We start from the raw sequence: 18643 nt of genomic DNA on the forward strand, positions 1-18643 counted from the left end.
TCCTGGAGGGGGGGGTCTAAAGAGGATGGAGAGAGGCTGTTCTCAGTGGTGTCAGACAGCAGAACAAGGAGCAATGGTCTGAAGTTACAGAGGGGGAGGTCTAGGCTGGATACTAAGAAAACCTATTGCCCCAGGAGGGTGGTGAAGCACTGGAATGCGTTACCAAGAGAGGTCGTGGAATCTCCATCCCTAGAGCTTTTCAAGTCCTGGCTTGACAAAGCCCTGGCTGGGATTATTTAGGTGGGGTTGGTCCTGCTTTGGGCAGGAGGTTGGACTTGATGACCTCCTGAGGTCCCTTCCAGCCCTAGAATTCTATGACTCAACGTTAAGCCCCATTCCAGGTGGTTCATCTCCAGGGAACTTCAGCGTGGTCTCACGGGGACCCTCCTGCTGTCCGCACACACCCTTGTCCTCACACTTCCTGTCTACTGACTGCTACTGCAGCGAATTCTGTCTCTTTGCCCAGCTTTTAGCTGTCCCATCTCAGCGCCCAGGCTGCCAGCTGCTCAGCCTTCCTTCTGCAGCCAGTTCCCAGGCTGTTGCTTCTGCTCACTTGCAACCTTTGGCTGCCTGCCTGGCCTGGTGCCCTCTGCCATTGGTGCACGGTTCCTTTCCCTGCACACTCAGCCCGCTGGCGTGCTGCTCAGCCAAGAACCTTCTCCACAGAGCAGGCAGGGTCGGGGAGATGACCAGCCCTGAGCCAGCAGGTTCGTGACGCCGTCCAGTAAGGCAGCTGGGCTTCCGCTCAGCCTTGTCTCCGCCGAGGATGAGAAAGCGGCTTGTGGTAATTATTAGCTAATCACATACTAACGACAGAGCTGTCCTGCCCAGAGGCCGATTCAGGGCGGCTGCTCCATCCTGCATTTTGGGGGTCCTGCAGCAGCCACTTCAACCATCCTATGGCTAGGAGGGACATGGGAGGTTAGGGGTTCCCCCACACACACCCTGCCCCGCACTCACCAGCAGCAGGATCCAGACTGGCTAGGCAGCCTACTCTGCTCCCCTGCACTGCCCTCTCCTGGCTGGCTCAGCTCCGCTCTGCTTCACCGCAATGGAGGGAAACAGAGGTCTGTTCCCCACACCTGGCCCCTGAGGGCTTCACTTCCAACCATGCCAGGCTGCCAGAACCCTCCAAGCTGAACCCCTGGCCAGCAGCTGCTGCTCGCCTGCTGGTCTGGGCTTTTCCTTTGCCCAGCTCTGAAGGGCTCGGGCTGTCTACTCTGCATATGGCTGACAGCCAGCACCTTGGGATGCATGGGAGCTGAACACCTGCAATGCCCCCATAACAACCCGGGGCTGGCAACACCCTGCTTGAGAACCTCGGAGCCCGGCTTTCTGTCAGACACAGGCCAGAGAACTGCCCCAAATCAGTCCTCTGGGAACTGGCGCTTTTAAGAAAAACATCTGATCTTGATCAAAAATCTCTCTCGTGGAGGTCATTCGCTAGCAAGCAGGGTGTCTACATGCCACCTGCCTGTTTGTGAGTCTGCTGATGGCTGTCCAGCCCCATTCTGGGCCTGCAGGTCTTCTCACAGAAGCGGAAGGTGTTGGTAGCTGTTGGAGGGGCGCAGGGCAGTTTTTGAGGCTCTTTCCTTCTTCTCCCCTTCTCCTCGTCTGCACTGCGGTGGGAATGCTCAGACTGTGCCACCCGCTCACCGATTAGCTGTCCACTGGGGACGGTCCTGGGCAAGGGTCTTCCAAGTGTGGACAGAGAAGCTGCACATCCTAATATCACATCCTCTGGCCCCAGCGCTCCTCTGGCCTTCCTCCAGCTCGGAAAACGGGGTCTGTTTTGTGAGGCGCCGATCGGACATCTGAACCACATGACCTGTCCAACAAAATCATTGATGAAGGGTAAAGGCTTCAGTGCTGCTCGTGTTCGACTCTTCCAGGACGCCAGCGATAACAAAAATATCAGTAGTGGAGAAGCCACCACTTTGATAAGCTGCCCTGATAATTAACCTCACTGTTAAAACGGTGTGTTTCATTTCCTCTCTGAATTTCTCTAGCTTCAGCTAAGCTCGTCAGCCTAAGGCCATGCCCATACCATAGGGACCACCGCTGTACAGCTACAGTGCCATAACCCCAAAGGCACACACGGCCCACCACCGAGGGATGGGCTGTGCTGAAAGAACACCACCCCCCAGAGCGGGCATAGCTACATTGGCAGAAGCTTTACCCCAGAGACATAGGAATGAACAGAAGAAGGGAACTACTGAGTGACCCATCCCATCTTGTCCAGTCTCAGCTCTGCCCCCTGAGCGTGAGATTGCGTCCCTGACCACCTTGACAAATAGCCACTGCGAGATCTATCCGCCGTGAACTGACTGAATTCTTTTCTGAACCGAGTTGTACTTTTGGTCTTCACTGCAGCGAGTTCCACTGGGTGCTGCTCTGCACAGGGTGAAGAATTATTTCCTTGTGTTTGCTTTAAACCAACTTCACATTCAACGCATGGGGTGACCCTGGTTCTGTGTGATCTGATAGGGCATTTCCCTACTGACTTTGGCCAAGCCACACATTCCTTTCCAGCCCTCTCGCATGTCCCCCTCAACTGCCTCTGTTCCAGATGGGACGGAACAGTCTTTTCTCTCTCCTTCGAGAAGCTGTTCCATACGCAATCATTTTGGTTGCCCCTCTGTGTACTACACATACTTCCCTCCACCACTCTAACATTTTGTGAGGTGGGGGGGGCCCAGGATTGCACCAGGTATTCACGGGGTTGGTGTACCAGGGGTTTCTATAGCAGCATTATGACAATTTCTGGCTTATCATCTACTCCTTACCTTCTTTCTTCTTTCTTTAAAGCCTTGTACCCCGGGTGGAGCACAGGTCATCTACAAGTCTCCTCCACTTCACTCTGTCTTGGGACAAAACTTCTAGCTGGCCCCTGGAGTGCCCCAGGTGTTGTCCTTCAATCTCAGCAGAAATTCGCCATATTGTCTGACGTCTTCCTCTTTCGTGTTTTCCTTGCGGTTTCCATGGGAGAGCTTGATGGGCCCTGATGGATGATGGTTTTCTGAGGGTGTGGCCCAGCCATCCCCACTTTCTTCCCTTGATTTGAATGTCCAGCGGGTCTTGCCCTGCTCTGTGCTGAAGCTCCTCGTTTGTGACCAGGTCTTGCCATTTTGAGTCCTAATTCTCTTAGGCTTTTTGCCTGTCACTGAACACAGCATGGATGTTTTCAGAAAACTATCCATGAGGACTCGAGATCTGGCTTGAGCGGAAACAGCTAATGTATCGTTTGGTAAGTCTAGTTGAGATTATGTTTTCCAATGTGCATGACTTTCTGTTTATCAGCACTGGATTTCCTCGGCCATTTTCTCCTCTGTCCCAGCTCTCCCCACCTTCTCTGTGCCTTTTTCCAGCTAGCAGCCAGCAAGACATGGGGCAAAGGCACTGGACCCCCTTCTGTGCCCCCAGGCAGAGAGGGGACGGGCTAATGGGAACTGGACAGACCCAGTTCTGAAGCAGAAGCTACAACTGTAACGAGCTTGCCACATTGCTCTGGCAATCGATATATTGTTCAAGCCAATTAGCGCCATGTAACCGACCGAGTTGGCACATGGGGCTGCCTGTTGGCTCCCTCGGGGGTGGACAGAAGTCGGAAGGCAATGGCACAGGCACCGGGGCAGATGGGGCATTTGGGGATGGCGGGTCCTTAAGCAAAGGGCTGGCTCAGGTAGGTGTCTCCCCTGTTGAATCCTGTATGCAGCTGCGCCCTAGATTCCAGGCTGGCCCGTCCCAGAATCTGCCCCCCAGCCAGCCTCTGGGTGCCTGAGTTGGAAGGCGGGGTTGACTGTGGGCCACCACGTTTGAAAATGCCGGCCACAGCCTGCTGCTAGGTGTGCTCAGCCACAGCTGTTCGCGCGGGCGGGGGGGTTGGCTGTCATGGGCACCTTGGATGCCCTTCTGACACCAACCCCCCCGCCTCCCCGGCACGCCTGGACTGAGAGGCCCCCTTTAAAATGAGCAGCTCTGAAAAGGGAGCATTGACCTTCCCAAGACCGGGCGCCAGACCCTTCCAGCCAGGGGGCTTCGGAGGTCATCGGGTCCAGCTCCCTTCTCAAAGCAGGACCAACCCCAGCTAAATCGTCCCAGCCGGGGCTTTGTCAAGCCGGGACTCAAAAACCTCTAGGGATGGAGATTCCACCACCTCTCCAGGCAACGCATTCCAGTGCATTTCACTGGATGCAGTAGGGCCCTACTCTTTATAGGGCATCAACTGCCCACCAAAGCTTAGTTCCTTCATCTTCTGCTTCTGGTTCCTCCCCCACCACCTACACGTTGGCTGGAAATAAATGGCACCCCCTCCTTCCACGCTTCTGTATTGCTCTTCCCACGTGAGGCCTCGTGGCCTAATTTCCTAACCGCTTCTTCTCTAGGGCAAAAATGCCCCCATCACCTATTGAGAGGTCGGTCTCAAATCTTCTAGGAAATCAGAACAAACACTGGATTTTCTTCAACAATGGTGTAAACCTGGAGTTCGCCCCCCCGCCCCTACACACACACACTGATGAGGCGTTAGGGCTGGCTTCTGACCTGAGAGACCTCAGTTTAAGTCCAGGGTGACCCCCACTGATGTTCATGAAATCAAGGCAGATTCGGAGGTGAAGGGCAGTAGGATGAACGTGGAAAAACACCACAGACATCCACAGGAGATGAGTTCACAGCTGGGTTCTCATAGCGCCCATGGGGGGGCCAATGCCCGTTCCCACGTCAGGGCTGACTTTCTTCCTAGTTGGTTACACACACCCAGCCCCGGGAGTTTTCTTCCTCGGCAAACAAAGTGGCTCTTTACCAGCAGCGGGATGGAGGACCTGCCAGGCTTGGAACTTTCAGCCAGGCTGAATGGGGGTCACCAGTTACCAGGTAACTGCAAGGACGCTGCTCTGGTTACTTAGCAACCCTGCCCCATCCCCTAACAACTACTTTTGACATTGGCTGCCTGTTGCCATGGGGCGTAACGGATCGGTAAACAGAATGACTGCAGCTCACATGAAGCCCACGACAATGCTCAGAAAGCTGAGAAAATAATATCCCAGCAATTTAGGTATTTATTATGATTTGCTATTTATGCCATGGCAGCTCCCTGCAATGTGCTAGGCTCTGTACAGACACGTGCCCCTGAGAGAGAGAGTTATAGCGGCCCCTAAAGCTCTTTGCGTTGTTTTTCCTTTGCACTGTCTTTGTCGTCTCTTTCGGTCAACACCGCTCCCCGGGGATGAGTCTAAGGAATCCAGCAAAGCGTCCGTCTCCCAGGGCCAACGTCTCTCTCGTTAGAGCTGCAGGGAGCTTCTCTCTCGGGAGTTAAATGCCAACTGTAGCAGTATGGGGAGGGGGGCAAAACCTTGCAATGAACTCCCTGCCGAGCATTTCCTGAATGCAGCAAGATGCACCTTTCAGAGCTTCCTTCTGCCAAGTCCAGAGGGGTTAGAAACCAGGATTTCAGTTCATTCCTTCTTTGGAGCTAGGGGCTGCTGGGAGGGGGTTCAAATGTGGATATGAGCTTTCCTAAGGTCTGGGGGAGATCTGAACCAGACTGTTAAACCTTTGGTACGGCAGTTCCCCTTGACTTCCCCTGGAGCGACAGATGCCCCAACGCCTCTGAAACATCAACCATCAGCAGAATTCCCTCTCATTTTCCCCATCCATGGGCAGAATAAATTTTATTCTATACACCAAAGCATGTGTGGATGGGCACCACCAGTTGAAACACACATGCTGCCGGGATGTGGGAGCTCTGCTAATGAGCTGGGTGGCAGCTGAATCTCTCCCGGGCAGCTGTCCAAGCTCTCAGCTTACCGGGAACCCTGGCTGTCGGAATCTGAAGTTGGACACTGAAAAATGGAGGCACCTCAGAGTAAGAGCCCCAGCTGAGAACGTGATCCTCGGTGATCCGCTGCTGTCCTGAAATACGCACAGCCACCACAACTTTCATTGGGGGGCTGAGCTCCGAGGGTGAATTCTTCCATCAGGACCTGCTTAATCAAATCACCGGCCTGGTATGCCTGCAGCATGCCTAAGACCCGGGCTCTGCAACCTGCAGCTCCAGAGCTCCATGCACCTCTTTAATGACTTCTTTGTGGCTCCCCCCGCTATAATTGCAAAGTAAAAAAACCAAAAAACCCTCCTGATTATTTTCAATAAACAGTGAACCTCTAAAAGCCCAGAAGTGAACAACTCGTATCTAAATAGCAATGATCCGTGATCTCAAAACGGTGGATAACTCCCCCCTTAATACATACAGTGCGTTGTGGGACAGGATACCGTACCCATGTTTTGATTGTGTTGCTAATAAAATCTTGATTTTGGAAAGGAAAAGGGAGCTTGTGGCATTCCTGCTGGGAAGGACGGCACACATTGTAAGAAGGAAAACTGGAATTCAACGGGAAATAACATTGGGATCCTGACGTGGGGCTGGAGCGGCTTCAAAAGAGGAAAATCAAAGCTGAAAACAGCGAATTTCAAACTGAATGGCCCCAACCCTTCGCATTTACATTGAGTTCGGCTGCGCTCCCTTTATGGCTCTTTACAGTGAGAAATTTGCCAACAACAAACCAGGCAACTTCGAGAGAATGTGTACGAAGTTTTGTCGCTGTCCTGCAATAAGCACGTATCACGTTGCAAATCACTGGGTGTGCGCTGTGCTGGAAACAGGGCTTACACAACGCCCCGTTTGATGTTATTTAGGAAGGAGCGTCTCGTAATCACATGCATTACAGCTCTCCAATTATTGAGTTTTTTACTGAATTCAGGAAAAAAACGGCTCTTCTTGCTTGTTTGGCTGCCGACCCCCGGCCAAGCCCGTGTGTGTTTTGAAGGCACTTGTTTAGGGGCTCGAGGGAGACCCTTAATTGGGCCAGCTCCGTTCTTCTCATTTTGTAGGGCTGCGTATGTTCGCTTTACTGTCAGACCAGCGACAACGGACCGTCCCAGCAACAGGGGTCCCATTTTGGAGCTTGCCGGTTTAACTTTGCTCTCTTTGGCTTTGCTTGTTTCCAGCAATGGCCCAAGTGGTTGATTTGGTTCCCTGGCCCGAAGAGGGCCAGCCTGTCTACACGGCCCCCGCTGTGCTGCTCCCACTGGACCCTAGGAAGGTCATGCTGGCCGGAGTAAAGGACCGGCTCTTCCACCCAGAGCTGCCCACCTTACGGAGAATGGACATCGACTCGGCAGGGAACAAGCTCCCAGATGAGCATTCCAGGACCACCACCACCCGCACCAAAGGTAATGCTCCGGTGGGGCTTTGCAGCACTGCAGGGGCGGTCACCAGCCCAGGCTGAGGCAGCTCGCCTGGGCTGAACGCCCCTAAAGTTGAGCGAGAGCCGGATTGGGGCCCCACCCAGCAAAGAGCCCGGTGCCTGCAGAAGCAGAGCATCCCCCCAGGGAGTTCCACCACTCAAATGGTGGCAGGTTGGTTTTCAAGCCGTGTGCTGTGGCACCCTTCTGCTGTGAGAACTAAGCAAGTGTGCTGTGAAATTTCGTCTGTTTCCCCTCGCTGCGACTCTTTGCAGAGCCATCAAAGGGGAAACTGATGACCTCCGTGCCGGGTAGGGCTCAACCAGCGAGGCTGCCTGAGTCCCAGCTGGTGTAGGATTTGTCCATTCCCACCCCCTGCTTCCCGGCTCAAATGAGCTGATGGGGACCCTGTCCCCACTCCCTGCTGTGGCATGGGGGGCGGGGGCGGGCGGGAGCCAGTTAGAGCTGGGGTGCTGTTTAAATGCTGCATCCTGGTTCCAGCAGGGCAGGGGCCAAGCTAGGCACAGCACTGTGGTCTCCGCCTGCCTCCTAGCTTGATGTCAAGCCTTCTACATGGAGCAGAGTGTGGTTCTGGCCTGCACTGGTGGGGCCAAATGATAAAAGCCGTTTTCAAAAGCCCCATTCTGACACAGGTTGGGACAGTTTCCCAGAAAGACCCCAGGGACCTCGGATCACTCCTGGTTTCCAAAACTGTCCTAAAATAGCTTGGTCCTGAGCTTGCACTGGCAGGGAAAACTGTATCTGGAGCCCGAAGCCTTGTCCTGGACACACTCCTGGGCCAAGCCTGGTCTCCACTCTTGGCAAGTGACCAAGAAAGTCTACAGTTCTCATCTCTCTCCTGCAGAGGATTTTGCCAATGCATCCTTCACGCTGGCAGGAGTCCCCAACAAGCGCCTTGCGGCCCTGGTGAGTCACGTCAGCCCGAATAGGCGGCGGGATCGGGGCCACATACACATCTGTCGACTTTCTATGGGACTAAGACCTGCTGGTCTTCATGCAACCCCCTTACACCTTCCCCTCTCTGCAGGCTAAATCCTGAATATCATCCAGGTCCACCTGTGCATTGGCAGTGGGGGACCTTCAGACATTAACCACCAGCAGCTGCTCAGCGGGCAAACAAATAAGATACAGTGCCTGTTCCTAGGGTTACCATATCTGCACTTTCAAAAAAGAGGACGCCCCTGAGAGGGAATGTATCTGTGTCAGTATCTAGCAACTCATGCTGTATTACTGTACTATATATACTAGCTGCGACTGTTGCTACCATCAACTATATACACACGATAGTACAGTAATACAACATGGGTTAGAATCATAGAAGCCTAGAACTAGAGGGGACCTTAGGAGATCCTCAGATCAACTTTTATTTAAAACAAAACAAAACAAAACGAACAAAAACCAAAACCAGGTTTCTCTCCCGTACCCCTAAGGGTCCATGAACCACTGGTTGAAAAACATGGCCCTCAGGTAATCTGAGGTCTTGAAACAAGTCCTATTCAACCTTTCCAGCCTGCTGTAACCCTCTCGAGGAGTCGGATTGGTTTTGCACACGGCCAAGTTATACCTTGCTTAAAAGCTACTTTCTTACGAAAACAGGCCAAAATATCACAGATGACTACTGCTGAAAACTTGCCGACTTTCTATTGTCTTTTTATCAAAGCAGTGGAATAGTGGAATAGAAATATTGTCCATATATTTCAGCACAAGGCATATGAAGCCACAGAAACAAGTCACTGAATGAACTTTTCAATTGTCCTGACTATTAGTGTGTTTTACGTAGCCTGTTGTAAAACTCGGCAAATAGCTAGATGAGCCGAGGGACCCCCGGAAGACCTCAGTGTATCCCCAATGGTACTCGTACCCCTGGTTGAGAAACTCTAGTCTAGACATACCCAGAGACAAAGATGGACTCATTTCTAAACTCACCACCTTTTCCCTACACGCTCTGTTATGCGCTCGACTTCCCCGTTGCCGAACACGAGCGAGTAGCTTCTGGTCACTTACCAGCTCATGCTCTGCCTAGGTAATTCCTTTGCCTCTGGATTTTTTTGTTACCAACGTGCGTTAATTCTGGGGCGGGTGAAGGTGGCAGGACAGCATCCCTGGAGACTGTTTGCTGAGGATTTTAAAAGCCAAAGCTAGCCCCCAGCAGCCAAAACCTTTGCCCGCTTTGCTTACCTCTCCAACGGTGATTTCACTGCTGGGGCCGACGGTCCATCTCGCCTTTGCTTTGCAACTCAGGGGATGACCGAGCTGGGCAAGTCACTCACTGCAAGGTACCGAGCAGGGAAGATGGCTCCGCTCACTCCCAGCACTAACCATGAGGAATGGCCAAGCTACACACGAGCGATGGATGACTGGTCCCGCTTCGTCTCTTCTGCTGGAGAATTCAAGCTCCCCAGCGTGAATAAGAAAGGTACAACCTGACAAAGGGCCGGGGCAAAGGAAGGGGACGGCCACCATCGGTCATTTCTGCTACAGCCCTTTGTGAGACAGGCTTGGGGCTTTTCTACACCCTTTTTTGGTTTTGATTTTTGTAAGAACCCCCCTCCCGGTGTGCACACTGAAAGCTGCTTATTCTAGAATGAGACCATGCAACTCGAAATAGTAACTCCACCAAAGCGAATGATTTTCACTGCCACCCCCACTTTCAATTTCAAAATTTACTCTGTGTACTAAGCAGAGTTAATTACAATTTAATTGCCCTCCAAGGAGGCATCTCATAGAGTCCTAGAATACTAGAACTGGAAGGGACCTCGAGAGGTCACCAAATCCAGACCCCCTGCCCTCACGACAGGACTAAGCACCGTCTAGAACAGGGGTTCCCAACCTACGGGCCGGGACCCAAACACGGGTCGCGATTAGATTTGTTAAGGGTCGCCAGCAGCTCGGAGCTGCACCTGGCTTTGAAAGAAGCCGTGTGCAGCTCCTCAACGAGGCCACATCCAGCAGCTATCGCTATCAATAGAGAAGCAGGGCCTTCAGAAGGGCGAGATGAAGATCAGACAGCTAGCAGAGGAGAAGCGAGCGCACAGTAAGCACAATAAGGACTTGCCAGACACCCACTACATCTGCAAGAGATGCAGCAAGGACTGTCACTCTCTTGTGGGTCTTCATAGTCACAATAGACGCTGTAAATGAAGTCCTCAATTGAAACTTTAAAGGGCGCGATCCATAGTCTATGCAGACTGAAGGATGCCTACTACTACGCGTGACAAAGCCAGCTTCTCCTCCTTTGATATTCAGAGCCACCCCAGGCAGGCCACTTAGTAGACTCTTGCAGAAAGTAATTTTCACTTTCTCACTACCCTTGAGTCACCAAGTCTTCCTGAATTGTCAAAATGGGTCCTCGCCTGGAAAAGGTTGGGAACCGCTGGTCTAAGCCTTCCCTGACAGGTGTCTGTCTAACTTGCTCTTAAATATCTGCAGGGATGGAGATTCCACAACCTCCTTAGGCAATTTATTCCAGTGTTTGACCACCCTGACAGGAAGTTTTTCCTAACGTCCAACCTCACCCTCCCTGGCTGCAGCTTAAGCCCATTGCCCCTCGTCCTGTCCTCAGAGGCCAAAGAGAACAGTTTTTTTCTCTCCTCCTTGTAACCCTCTTTTAGGTACTTGTACCATCACAGGTCTTATTCGCAATCTGGCTCTCCAGTGGGAACGCTCCTTTTTGAAATGGTCTCGTGGGGGGGACGCTCGTTTTTAGGCACAACTTATTCTGACGTTAGAACGTCAAAAAACGTTATTTCTGAAAAACCTGGCAGCTTAGACACAGCCGTCAAGTGCTGCCTACTCCTTTGGAGTTGAAACCACCGGAGGCTTTTCCAATCAGCATGACGAAGCCAAGCCAAGACTTGGCCGATAAAATAAAACACAGCACCCCAGGAGCACCATGTATTGTAACCTTGTGGCTCGGCCCCGGGCCTTGGAAGTGCGACATTACCACGTGTGTGCATTCAGCACCAGAACCGGCAAACTGACCCCTCTTTCTGGGCTAGCCAGGTTGAAAGATCAGGCTATTGCAATAGTGAAGCCAGAGGCAGAAATCCATTCACCCTCCCACGAGGAACTGCAACTGACCAGCGCCACATACAGAATGTGATTGTGCGGAGTTATATTGTTAGTTGCCATGTGTGTAGTATTCTACAGTCTTACCTTTCACGGTAAAAATATCCTGAGGGCTGTGAAGAAAACAGAGTATGAAATGAACAGAACCAACAAGGGGGAGGCTCGCAGACAGCTTGAAGCGATGGCTCGAAAAGGGGCGAAAGAGCTCATCGGTCTGCCCGGGCTGTTAACTTGGGAACTTTGTGAGTTCAAATCAACATTTGTTTGCTGATCACTTTCACAGCGATCGGCTCCCCCCACTCAGCGGCTCTCAAGCAATGTTTCCGTTAATCTTTACCATCCAAGTGCAGAATAATTTTTCATATGCACCACCAGCAGAAACAGAAACCAAGCTGGGGGGTGCTCTGCTAACCGGCCGAGCGGCATTTAAATCTCTCCTGAGTGGCCGCACAAGCACATGGTTTACAAGGAACTCTGCTCTCAAGCTTTCCAGATGTCTGTATCCCTTTTGGGAAGCTGATTCGTCTTGCATACCCCCCCACGTTTCACCTCACTTATTCTACTCGCTTACAAAACAGACAGCAAAATGTTAAAGAAGAGATTTTCCGGAATAGCTTATTTCGAAATAGCACGTCCACACACAAAACGCTTATCGAAATAGTGCTCAGCTATTTCAAACTAGAGCGTCCACACACAAGTGAGCCTATTTCAGATTACAGCCCCTGGAAGGGCTATAGATTATTTCGAAATAGCTGTTATCCCCTGTCTATACAGCCCCTCTTCTGAAATATCTACTTCGGAATAGGTGCTGTTCCTCGTGGATTGAGGTTGACAGAATTTGAAATAAACTGCCCTCTATTTCGAATTTTTTTTTTTAAATAGCAGTTTTGCTGCATAGATACTTGCAAATTTATTTTAGAATAGCGGTCGTTATTCTGAAATAACTTTGCTGGGTAGATACCCTTACTGAAAAATTGCTTAATTTCTTATTACCATGTACACATTGAACCTCTCTAATCCAGAACTTTCTCATCCGGCAACATCGGTAAACCAGCATGATTTTAGTTAGCCGGGTGACCACTTATCATGGGTGTGGCCAAGTTTCCTGTGGTCCCGTAAAGTTTGTTTCAGCCACCAGTCCTGGCTCTCGGTGCTCTGTGCTGTTATTTAGCTGGAATTCACCCCAAAACAAAAAAGCAGACAAGTAGCACTTTAAAAGACTAACAAAATAATTTATTAGGTGATGAGCTTTCGTGGGACAGACCCACTTCTTCAGACCAGAGCCAGACCAGAACAGACTCAATATTTAATATTAATATTTCGTATTAAATTTAAATATTAAATATTTTAAATATATTATAAATAAATAAATAAAAATAAACAAATAATTAAATAAAAACAAATACATATTATATATTATCATATATTATATAATATAAATATACAATATTGTAGTTTTAAATATATAATGTTAAATATAAATATTAATATTTAATATTAAATATTGAGTCTGTTCCAGTACAGCTCTGGTCTGAAGAAGTGGGTCTCTCCCCCGAAAGCTCATCACCTCATAAATTATTTTGCTTGTCTTTAAAGTGCTACTTGACTGCTTTTTTGTTTTGATCGTATATAGCCTAGCACGGCTCCCTCTGTTACTATTCACCCCACGACGTCTCTCTAAGAGCCCAGTAAGCAGTGGAAGAGTTGGTGATGTGCTAGATGATATTAACCTCCCTTCACCTAGCAAATTCTCTCAGCCGGCACCGGTTTGGTCCCAAGGGTGCCGGACAAGAGGGGTTGGACCTGTATTCGTGTGTGAAAGGCTGGAGTCAACATGACTGTGATGACAACATGTCTCTCCCCCCACAGTGCTTGGGTTCAGCTGCTACGCTGTGAGATACTTAAAGCCAGACGTGGCTCAGACCTGGAGGGTAAGGTGCTCCCCCAGCCATCAAACCGCAGTGCAGCTGCCTCCTGCTGCAAGCCCCGGGGATCACGCCTTGCCTGGAGGAAAGCGGAATTGACATTGAACCTCTTTGATGAAGGTTCTTTGAAATCAGCCAGGGCCATATTCTCTTCCCCGTGTCGCTCAGAAGGGGAGGGGAAGCCTCCGAGGTCCCTCTGTGGGAGAATGGCGACTCCTGGCACAGGGGAAGGTTGTCACAGGCCGGAGGCCAGGTTAGATGGAAACAGCCTTGGAGTCTAAGTCGAATTCGCTGCTGGAGCCAGTTGGCTGAGGTCGGGGAAGGTTCTCAGTGTCGCTTCAGAAACAGGGAGAAGAAAAGGGCCACTCCATCGGAGCCGCCCACTGGGTTCTCAGAGCTCTTTCCCCACTAGTGCAGGGGCCCGCTGCTCCTGACCCGCATCTGACAGCAACCCCAGGAGGGGGGCGAACCGGAGCCTGACCGAGTCCCCCTGCCGCAGGGGCGGGAGACCGAAGCCTGAGCCCCCCTGCTGCCAAAGCTGAAGTTCAAGGCCTGCAGCCCCAGGCAGGGGCCTCTCATGAGCCCTGCCACCAGCGCCCCTGGGATCAACTGCTCCAGCTGTCACACCCAGCCTCCCTCCAAGGCACACGTATGTGTGTGCTCACACCCTGGGGAGCGGGGGGAGGCACGCCGGGTCGCATGGCAGATTCGGGTGCAAAGCTGGAGGGAGAAGCAGTGGGGATGGGGCAGTCCGGAGGAAGAAAGGAACAGGCAACTAGCAGAAACAGCTTTGTCGTGGCTTTTGTTTTGTGCCGGTATTTGCTGGTACTACGTACCAGCACCTCGGCAGCCCCAGCCCTGGGAGCCGGCTGAGTAAATGTTCCCTTTGTTTTATTTCCCTACAAAAAAGCGCTGATATCCATCTAGAAATATATAAAATATAATATGTGGCTCAATCCCCTCCCCTCCTCCAGAGCCAGGCACCCCCAGTCCCTGCTCTAACCCAATCCCCTCCCCTCCTCCAGAGCCAGGCACCCCCAGCCCCTGCTCTAACCCATCCCCTCCCCTCCTCCAGAGCCAGGCACCCCCAGCCCCTGCTCTAACCCAATCCCCCCTCCCCTCCTCCAGAGCCAGGCACCCCCAGCCCCTGCTCTAACCCAATCCCCTTCCCCTCCTCCAGAGCCAGGTACCCCCAGCCCCTGTTCTAACCCATCCCACTCCTCTTCCCCACAGCCAGGCACCCCCACCCTTCTTCCCTGGCCCCCAACTCTAACCCAATGCTTGGGACGCACCCTCACCACCATGGCTGCCATGCGCCTCCCCCTCCAGGCACTGGGGCGATTGATCAAAGAGCCATGTGCGGCTCGAGAGCGGCGGGTTGGCCGCCCCTGTTCCATCCCAAAAGCTTCTAGAGCACTCTGCAAGCCGTACCACACAGTCCCTGGCCACTCAAATGCAGCCAGCTCTGGTGTGGAGCGCTGGAATCCTGCACGTGCCACAAGGTGTTTCACTCTTGCTGCAAGCAGAGGCGGACCTCAGGCTTTGCCGGCGCCCACAAGAAGTCAGGTTTTCGGTCTCGCATGGGTAACTTGGACCCTGGGCTGCAGCCAGGCCTCACAGCCTCTTCTACCCCTCTGAGCCTACGGCGGCCTCAGGCCTGACTGGCACGAGAGCCCCTCCTATTGAAACGTGCACCCTGCTGCCGACCTCAGCTGGGTTTCCCAGGCTAATGTCCCTCTAAGGTCAGCCCCATTCTGGCGCTGAGCTTCCGGGTCTCTGCTCGGGGAGGGGGTCGTCCCCTGCCTCAGAGGAGGGTTCTAGATACGTAAGACCCCCGATTACCCGACACTCGCTTTACCTGACGCCGCCGGTGCTGGAGCCAGCCGCGCTGGGACGCGGTGAGTCGGGTAGCGCCACATGCTGTCCACCGCCACGAGCCCCGTCCCTGCAGCTTCTATTGGCCAGGGACCCGGCCAATGGGAGCTGCCGGGGCGGCACCTGCAGGCAAGGGCAGCACACAGGCCCCTGCGGCCCCCACCCCCCAGGCCATAGGGATGTAACAGCCACTTCCAGGCCAGAGTATGTAGGGAGTCTCCCTTAGCCCCACTGTGCCAGCGACCGGGGAGCCAGCTGAGGTAGATGCCCCTCACCCCATCCTGCACCCTCACCCCCACCCCAAGCTCCTCCCCCTGCCCTCTGACCCCCACTACACCTACCAACCCCCTCCCTGCTCCTGCCCCTGCATGCCAAATCCCTCCACCCAGCCTGCACCCCCAGGCAGAGCCGTCACCTCCTTTGCACCCCACTTCGTGCTCCAGCAGGGACCCCCGTCCTGCCTCCCGACCCCCCCCTTTTTAGAGCCAGGGACACCCTGAGCCTCCAACCCCGCATGCCACCCTGCCAGGCTGTGCAGGGCCCGCGCCTGGTCTTTTCCGGGGGGTCAGGAAAAAGGATCCCTGCCTCAGCAGAGTGGCTGGATAGATGCGGGGGAGGCTGGAGAGGGGGCTGCTACTCGGTTACAGTGCCTGTCTCAGACTCCCCTCTCCGCCCTGTCTGCTTCCAGTACTGCCTCAACCAGAACCCAAGCCTGGACAGATACGGCCAGAAGCCCCTCCCCTACAACAGCACGTAAGTAACCCCCAGCCCCCCCCGAAACCCAGGCTCCCCTGTGCCTCTCTGGGACTCAGCCATCTCTCCCCTTTCTCCACAGCAATATCTTCAGGAGCTTCGGGTCAGCGTACAGGTAAATGGCTGCAGAATTCAGCAAGTGGGACTAGGCCAGCAGTAAAGGGGGGGAGATTTGGGGGGACATGAAAGGAGGGGGAGCATGGGGTGCACGGAAAGGGGTGATACAGTTGCTCTCACCATAAGGCAGCTGGCTTTGAGGAGGAGAGTAATTCTCCTCCAGCCCCAGGAGAACAGGGAGAAGAGACGGGGTCTCTGTAAGAAGGGGTGGGGAACCCCCAGAGGGAATAGATGGGACCAGGGTTCCCTCTACTTTTTTCCATCTGTGGGTAGAATAAATTTTGTGACGTGCACCCAGGCATGCATGGACGTGCACCACCAGTAGAAATGCACTCTGCTGGCTCTGCTGACCAGCCTGGCCAGCGCCCAAGTGCTTGGCTGGGTGGGACTCCGGAAGGAGAGACGGGGTTCTGTTAGGAACAGGCAAGGGGAACGGAAGCAGCCCACGGTGTGCCGTTACAAGTGCTCGGAGGGAAGGGGGCTCTCCCCGTGCCAGCTTCAGCCAGTGCTGAGTCTGTTCTCATCCCCAGCCGCTCTCACTACCTCCAGCCCTGGCGCTAGCCAGCAGGAAGCGAGGTCAAGCTACCGCCAGGGCTCACGAGAGGGGCCGGATACACACCTTGTACGTCCCAGCAAATAAAAACCACTTAACATGCCTAACTAGAATGGCGCGAGGATGAGAAGAGCTTCCCACGGGGCTCTCAGACCTTTCTCCCCCTCCCCGCCCTTCAGCCGGAGCACCGGGAAATGGAGACGCTACCCCAAGGCCCTGGGGACTCCTGCAAGCTGGATAAGAAAGAGGTTTGCTGGCCCCTTGCAGAGCTGCAGCAGTCAGCTGTGTGCAGAGCATCAAAGGGCCCTTGTGCTAGCTGCTGTACCTACATCCAAGTTACAGACTCCACCCGGCTAGCCAGAGGCAGCTTAGCCAGAGACTGCTGGGCCAGGAGGCAACGCTGATCCTGTGTCCTGTCTGGGAGAGAGTCCCCATCCTTGTCCCCGTTCACATCCCACCTCTCCCACACATCCAGCCAGCCCACATTTAGTTCTGGTCATTCACCGGTATATGGCTCATCTCTCCCCCACCCAGCCCCACCTCCAGATCACTCTGTGCCTCTCTGAGACGGGGCTCTCTCCCTCCCTGCTGACACACCTGCCTGACGGTCACTGTAACCAAGTGGCAGCCCCTTCTCCACCCCATTCTGCTCCTCCCAGCAAACCTTCCCAACCCAGCTCTGGGCCTGCTTGCTAGCTCAATTCCCACCGGCATTCCGCACCCCAGATTGGGGTGGGCAGAACAGACTCAGTGGTAGTCAGAAGGTGCCTGTAAAATGGGTACATGGCCAGAGTGGACCAACATAATGGACCTTGGGTGACTCAGCCTTTCTGTGCCTCAGTTTCCTTTTCGCGAAATGGGGACAGAGTCACACCACCCTGCCTCTCAGAAGTGGTGTGGGGCTAAAATACACAGTCAGTGAGGTGATCAGATGCTACAACAATTGAGCAAGAAACATACCACAGGTAGACAGACCAAGTGCGTACAATAAAGCAAGTTAAAAACATAAGAAGGGCCAGACTGGTTCAGACCAAAAGTCCATCTAACCCAGCGTCCTGTCTTCTGACACTGGCCAATGCCAGGTGCAACAGAGGAATAACCAGAACAGGTAATCATCCAGCGATCCACCCCGTCATCCATTCTCAGCTTCAACCAGAGGCTAGGGACCCCATTCCTACCCAGCCTGGCTGATATGCATTGATGGAGCAAACCTCCATGAATTTATCCAACTCTTTTTTGAACCCTGTTGAAGCCCTGACCTTCACAACTTCCTCTGGCGAGGAGTTCCACAGGTTGAAAAAATACTTCCTTTTGTTTCTTTTAACCCCACTAGCTGTGAATTTCATCGAGTGACCTCTAGTCCTTGCATTATGGGAACAATAACTTTTCCTTACACACTTTCTCCACACCTGACATGATTTTGTAGACAAGAATGGAAGAACAGCCACACTGGGTCAGACCATAGGACCATCCAGCCCAGCATCCTGTCTTCCGCCGGTGCCCCAGAGGGAATGAGCAGAACAGGAAATCAAGTGATCCATTCCCTGTTGCCCATTTCCAGCCACTTGCAAACAGAGGCTAGGGACACCCTCCACGCCCATCCTGGCTAACGGCTGTTGATAGCCCTATCCCCCATGAATTTATCTGGTTCTTTTTTGAACACTGCTGTAGTCTAGGTTCTCACAACATTCTCTGGTAAGATCTCTATCACGTCCCCCTTAGTTGTTTCTTCTCCAAGCTGAAAAAGCACAGCCCTATTAATCGCTCTTCATACGGCAGCTGTTCTAAACCCCTGATGGTTTTCGTTGCCCTCTTCTGAACTTTTTCCTCAATGCCAAGATCTTTTTTGGAGATGAGATGACCCCACATGTGCCATGTCTCCTCCTCTTCCAAGAGCTGCATCTCACCAGCGAGAACAGATTTCATAGCCTGTCTCACTCATCCACACGACAGAGGTCGCGCAGACAAGCAGCAGCAGAGAGCAGCGATCTGATCAGATCACTGACAGAGCTGGCAGACGACGCTTGGTTTTTGATTCCCAGGTCGGTGCTCTTATTCGCTAGAAACTGCAGCCTTGCCGAAAAACAGT

General features: G+C 53.0%; 1 protein-coding gene across 1 annotated transcript; it reads left to right on the forward strand.

Moving 5' to 3' along the window:
• Nucleotides 1-7007: 7007 nt before the first annotated feature.
• Nucleotides 7008-16658, forward strand: SPMIP8 (sperm microtubule inner protein 8). Its single transcript, XM_075008931.1, has 7 exons — nucleotides 7008-7230; nucleotides 8108-8169; nucleotides 9505-9679; nucleotides 13201-13262; nucleotides 15820-15884; nucleotides 15967-15999; nucleotides 16532-16658. The coding sequence occupies exons 1-7, from the start codon at nucleotides 7008-7010 to the stop codon at nucleotides 16560-16562; spliced, it is 651 nt and encodes a 216-aa protein (XP_074865032.1). The 3' UTR covers nucleotides 16563-16658.
• The last annotated feature ends 1985 nt before the right edge of the window (nucleotides 16659-18643 follow it).

This window comes from Carettochelys insculpta, chromosome 14 (assembly GCF_033958435.1).
Source record: "Carettochelys insculpta isolate YL-2023 chromosome 14, ASM3395843v1, whole genome shotgun sequence".
Classification (NCBI taxonomy): domain Eukaryota; kingdom Metazoa; phylum Chordata; order Testudines; family Carettochelyidae; genus Carettochelys; species Carettochelys insculpta.

Coding starts and splice junctions, on each gene's coding strand:
- SPMIP8 (XM_075008931.1), top strand. CDS start 7,008: ATGGCCCAAGTGGTTGATTTGGTTCCCTGGCCCGAAGAGGGCCAGCCT. Junction 8,170..9,504: donor ACAAGCGCCTTGCGGCCCTG/GTGAGTCACGTC, acceptor TTTGCAACTCAG/GGGATGACCGAGCTGGGCAA. Junction 9,680..13,200: donor CCCCAGCGTGAATAAGAAAG/GTACAACCTGAC, acceptor CTCCCCCCACAG/TGCTTGGGTTCAGCTGCTAC.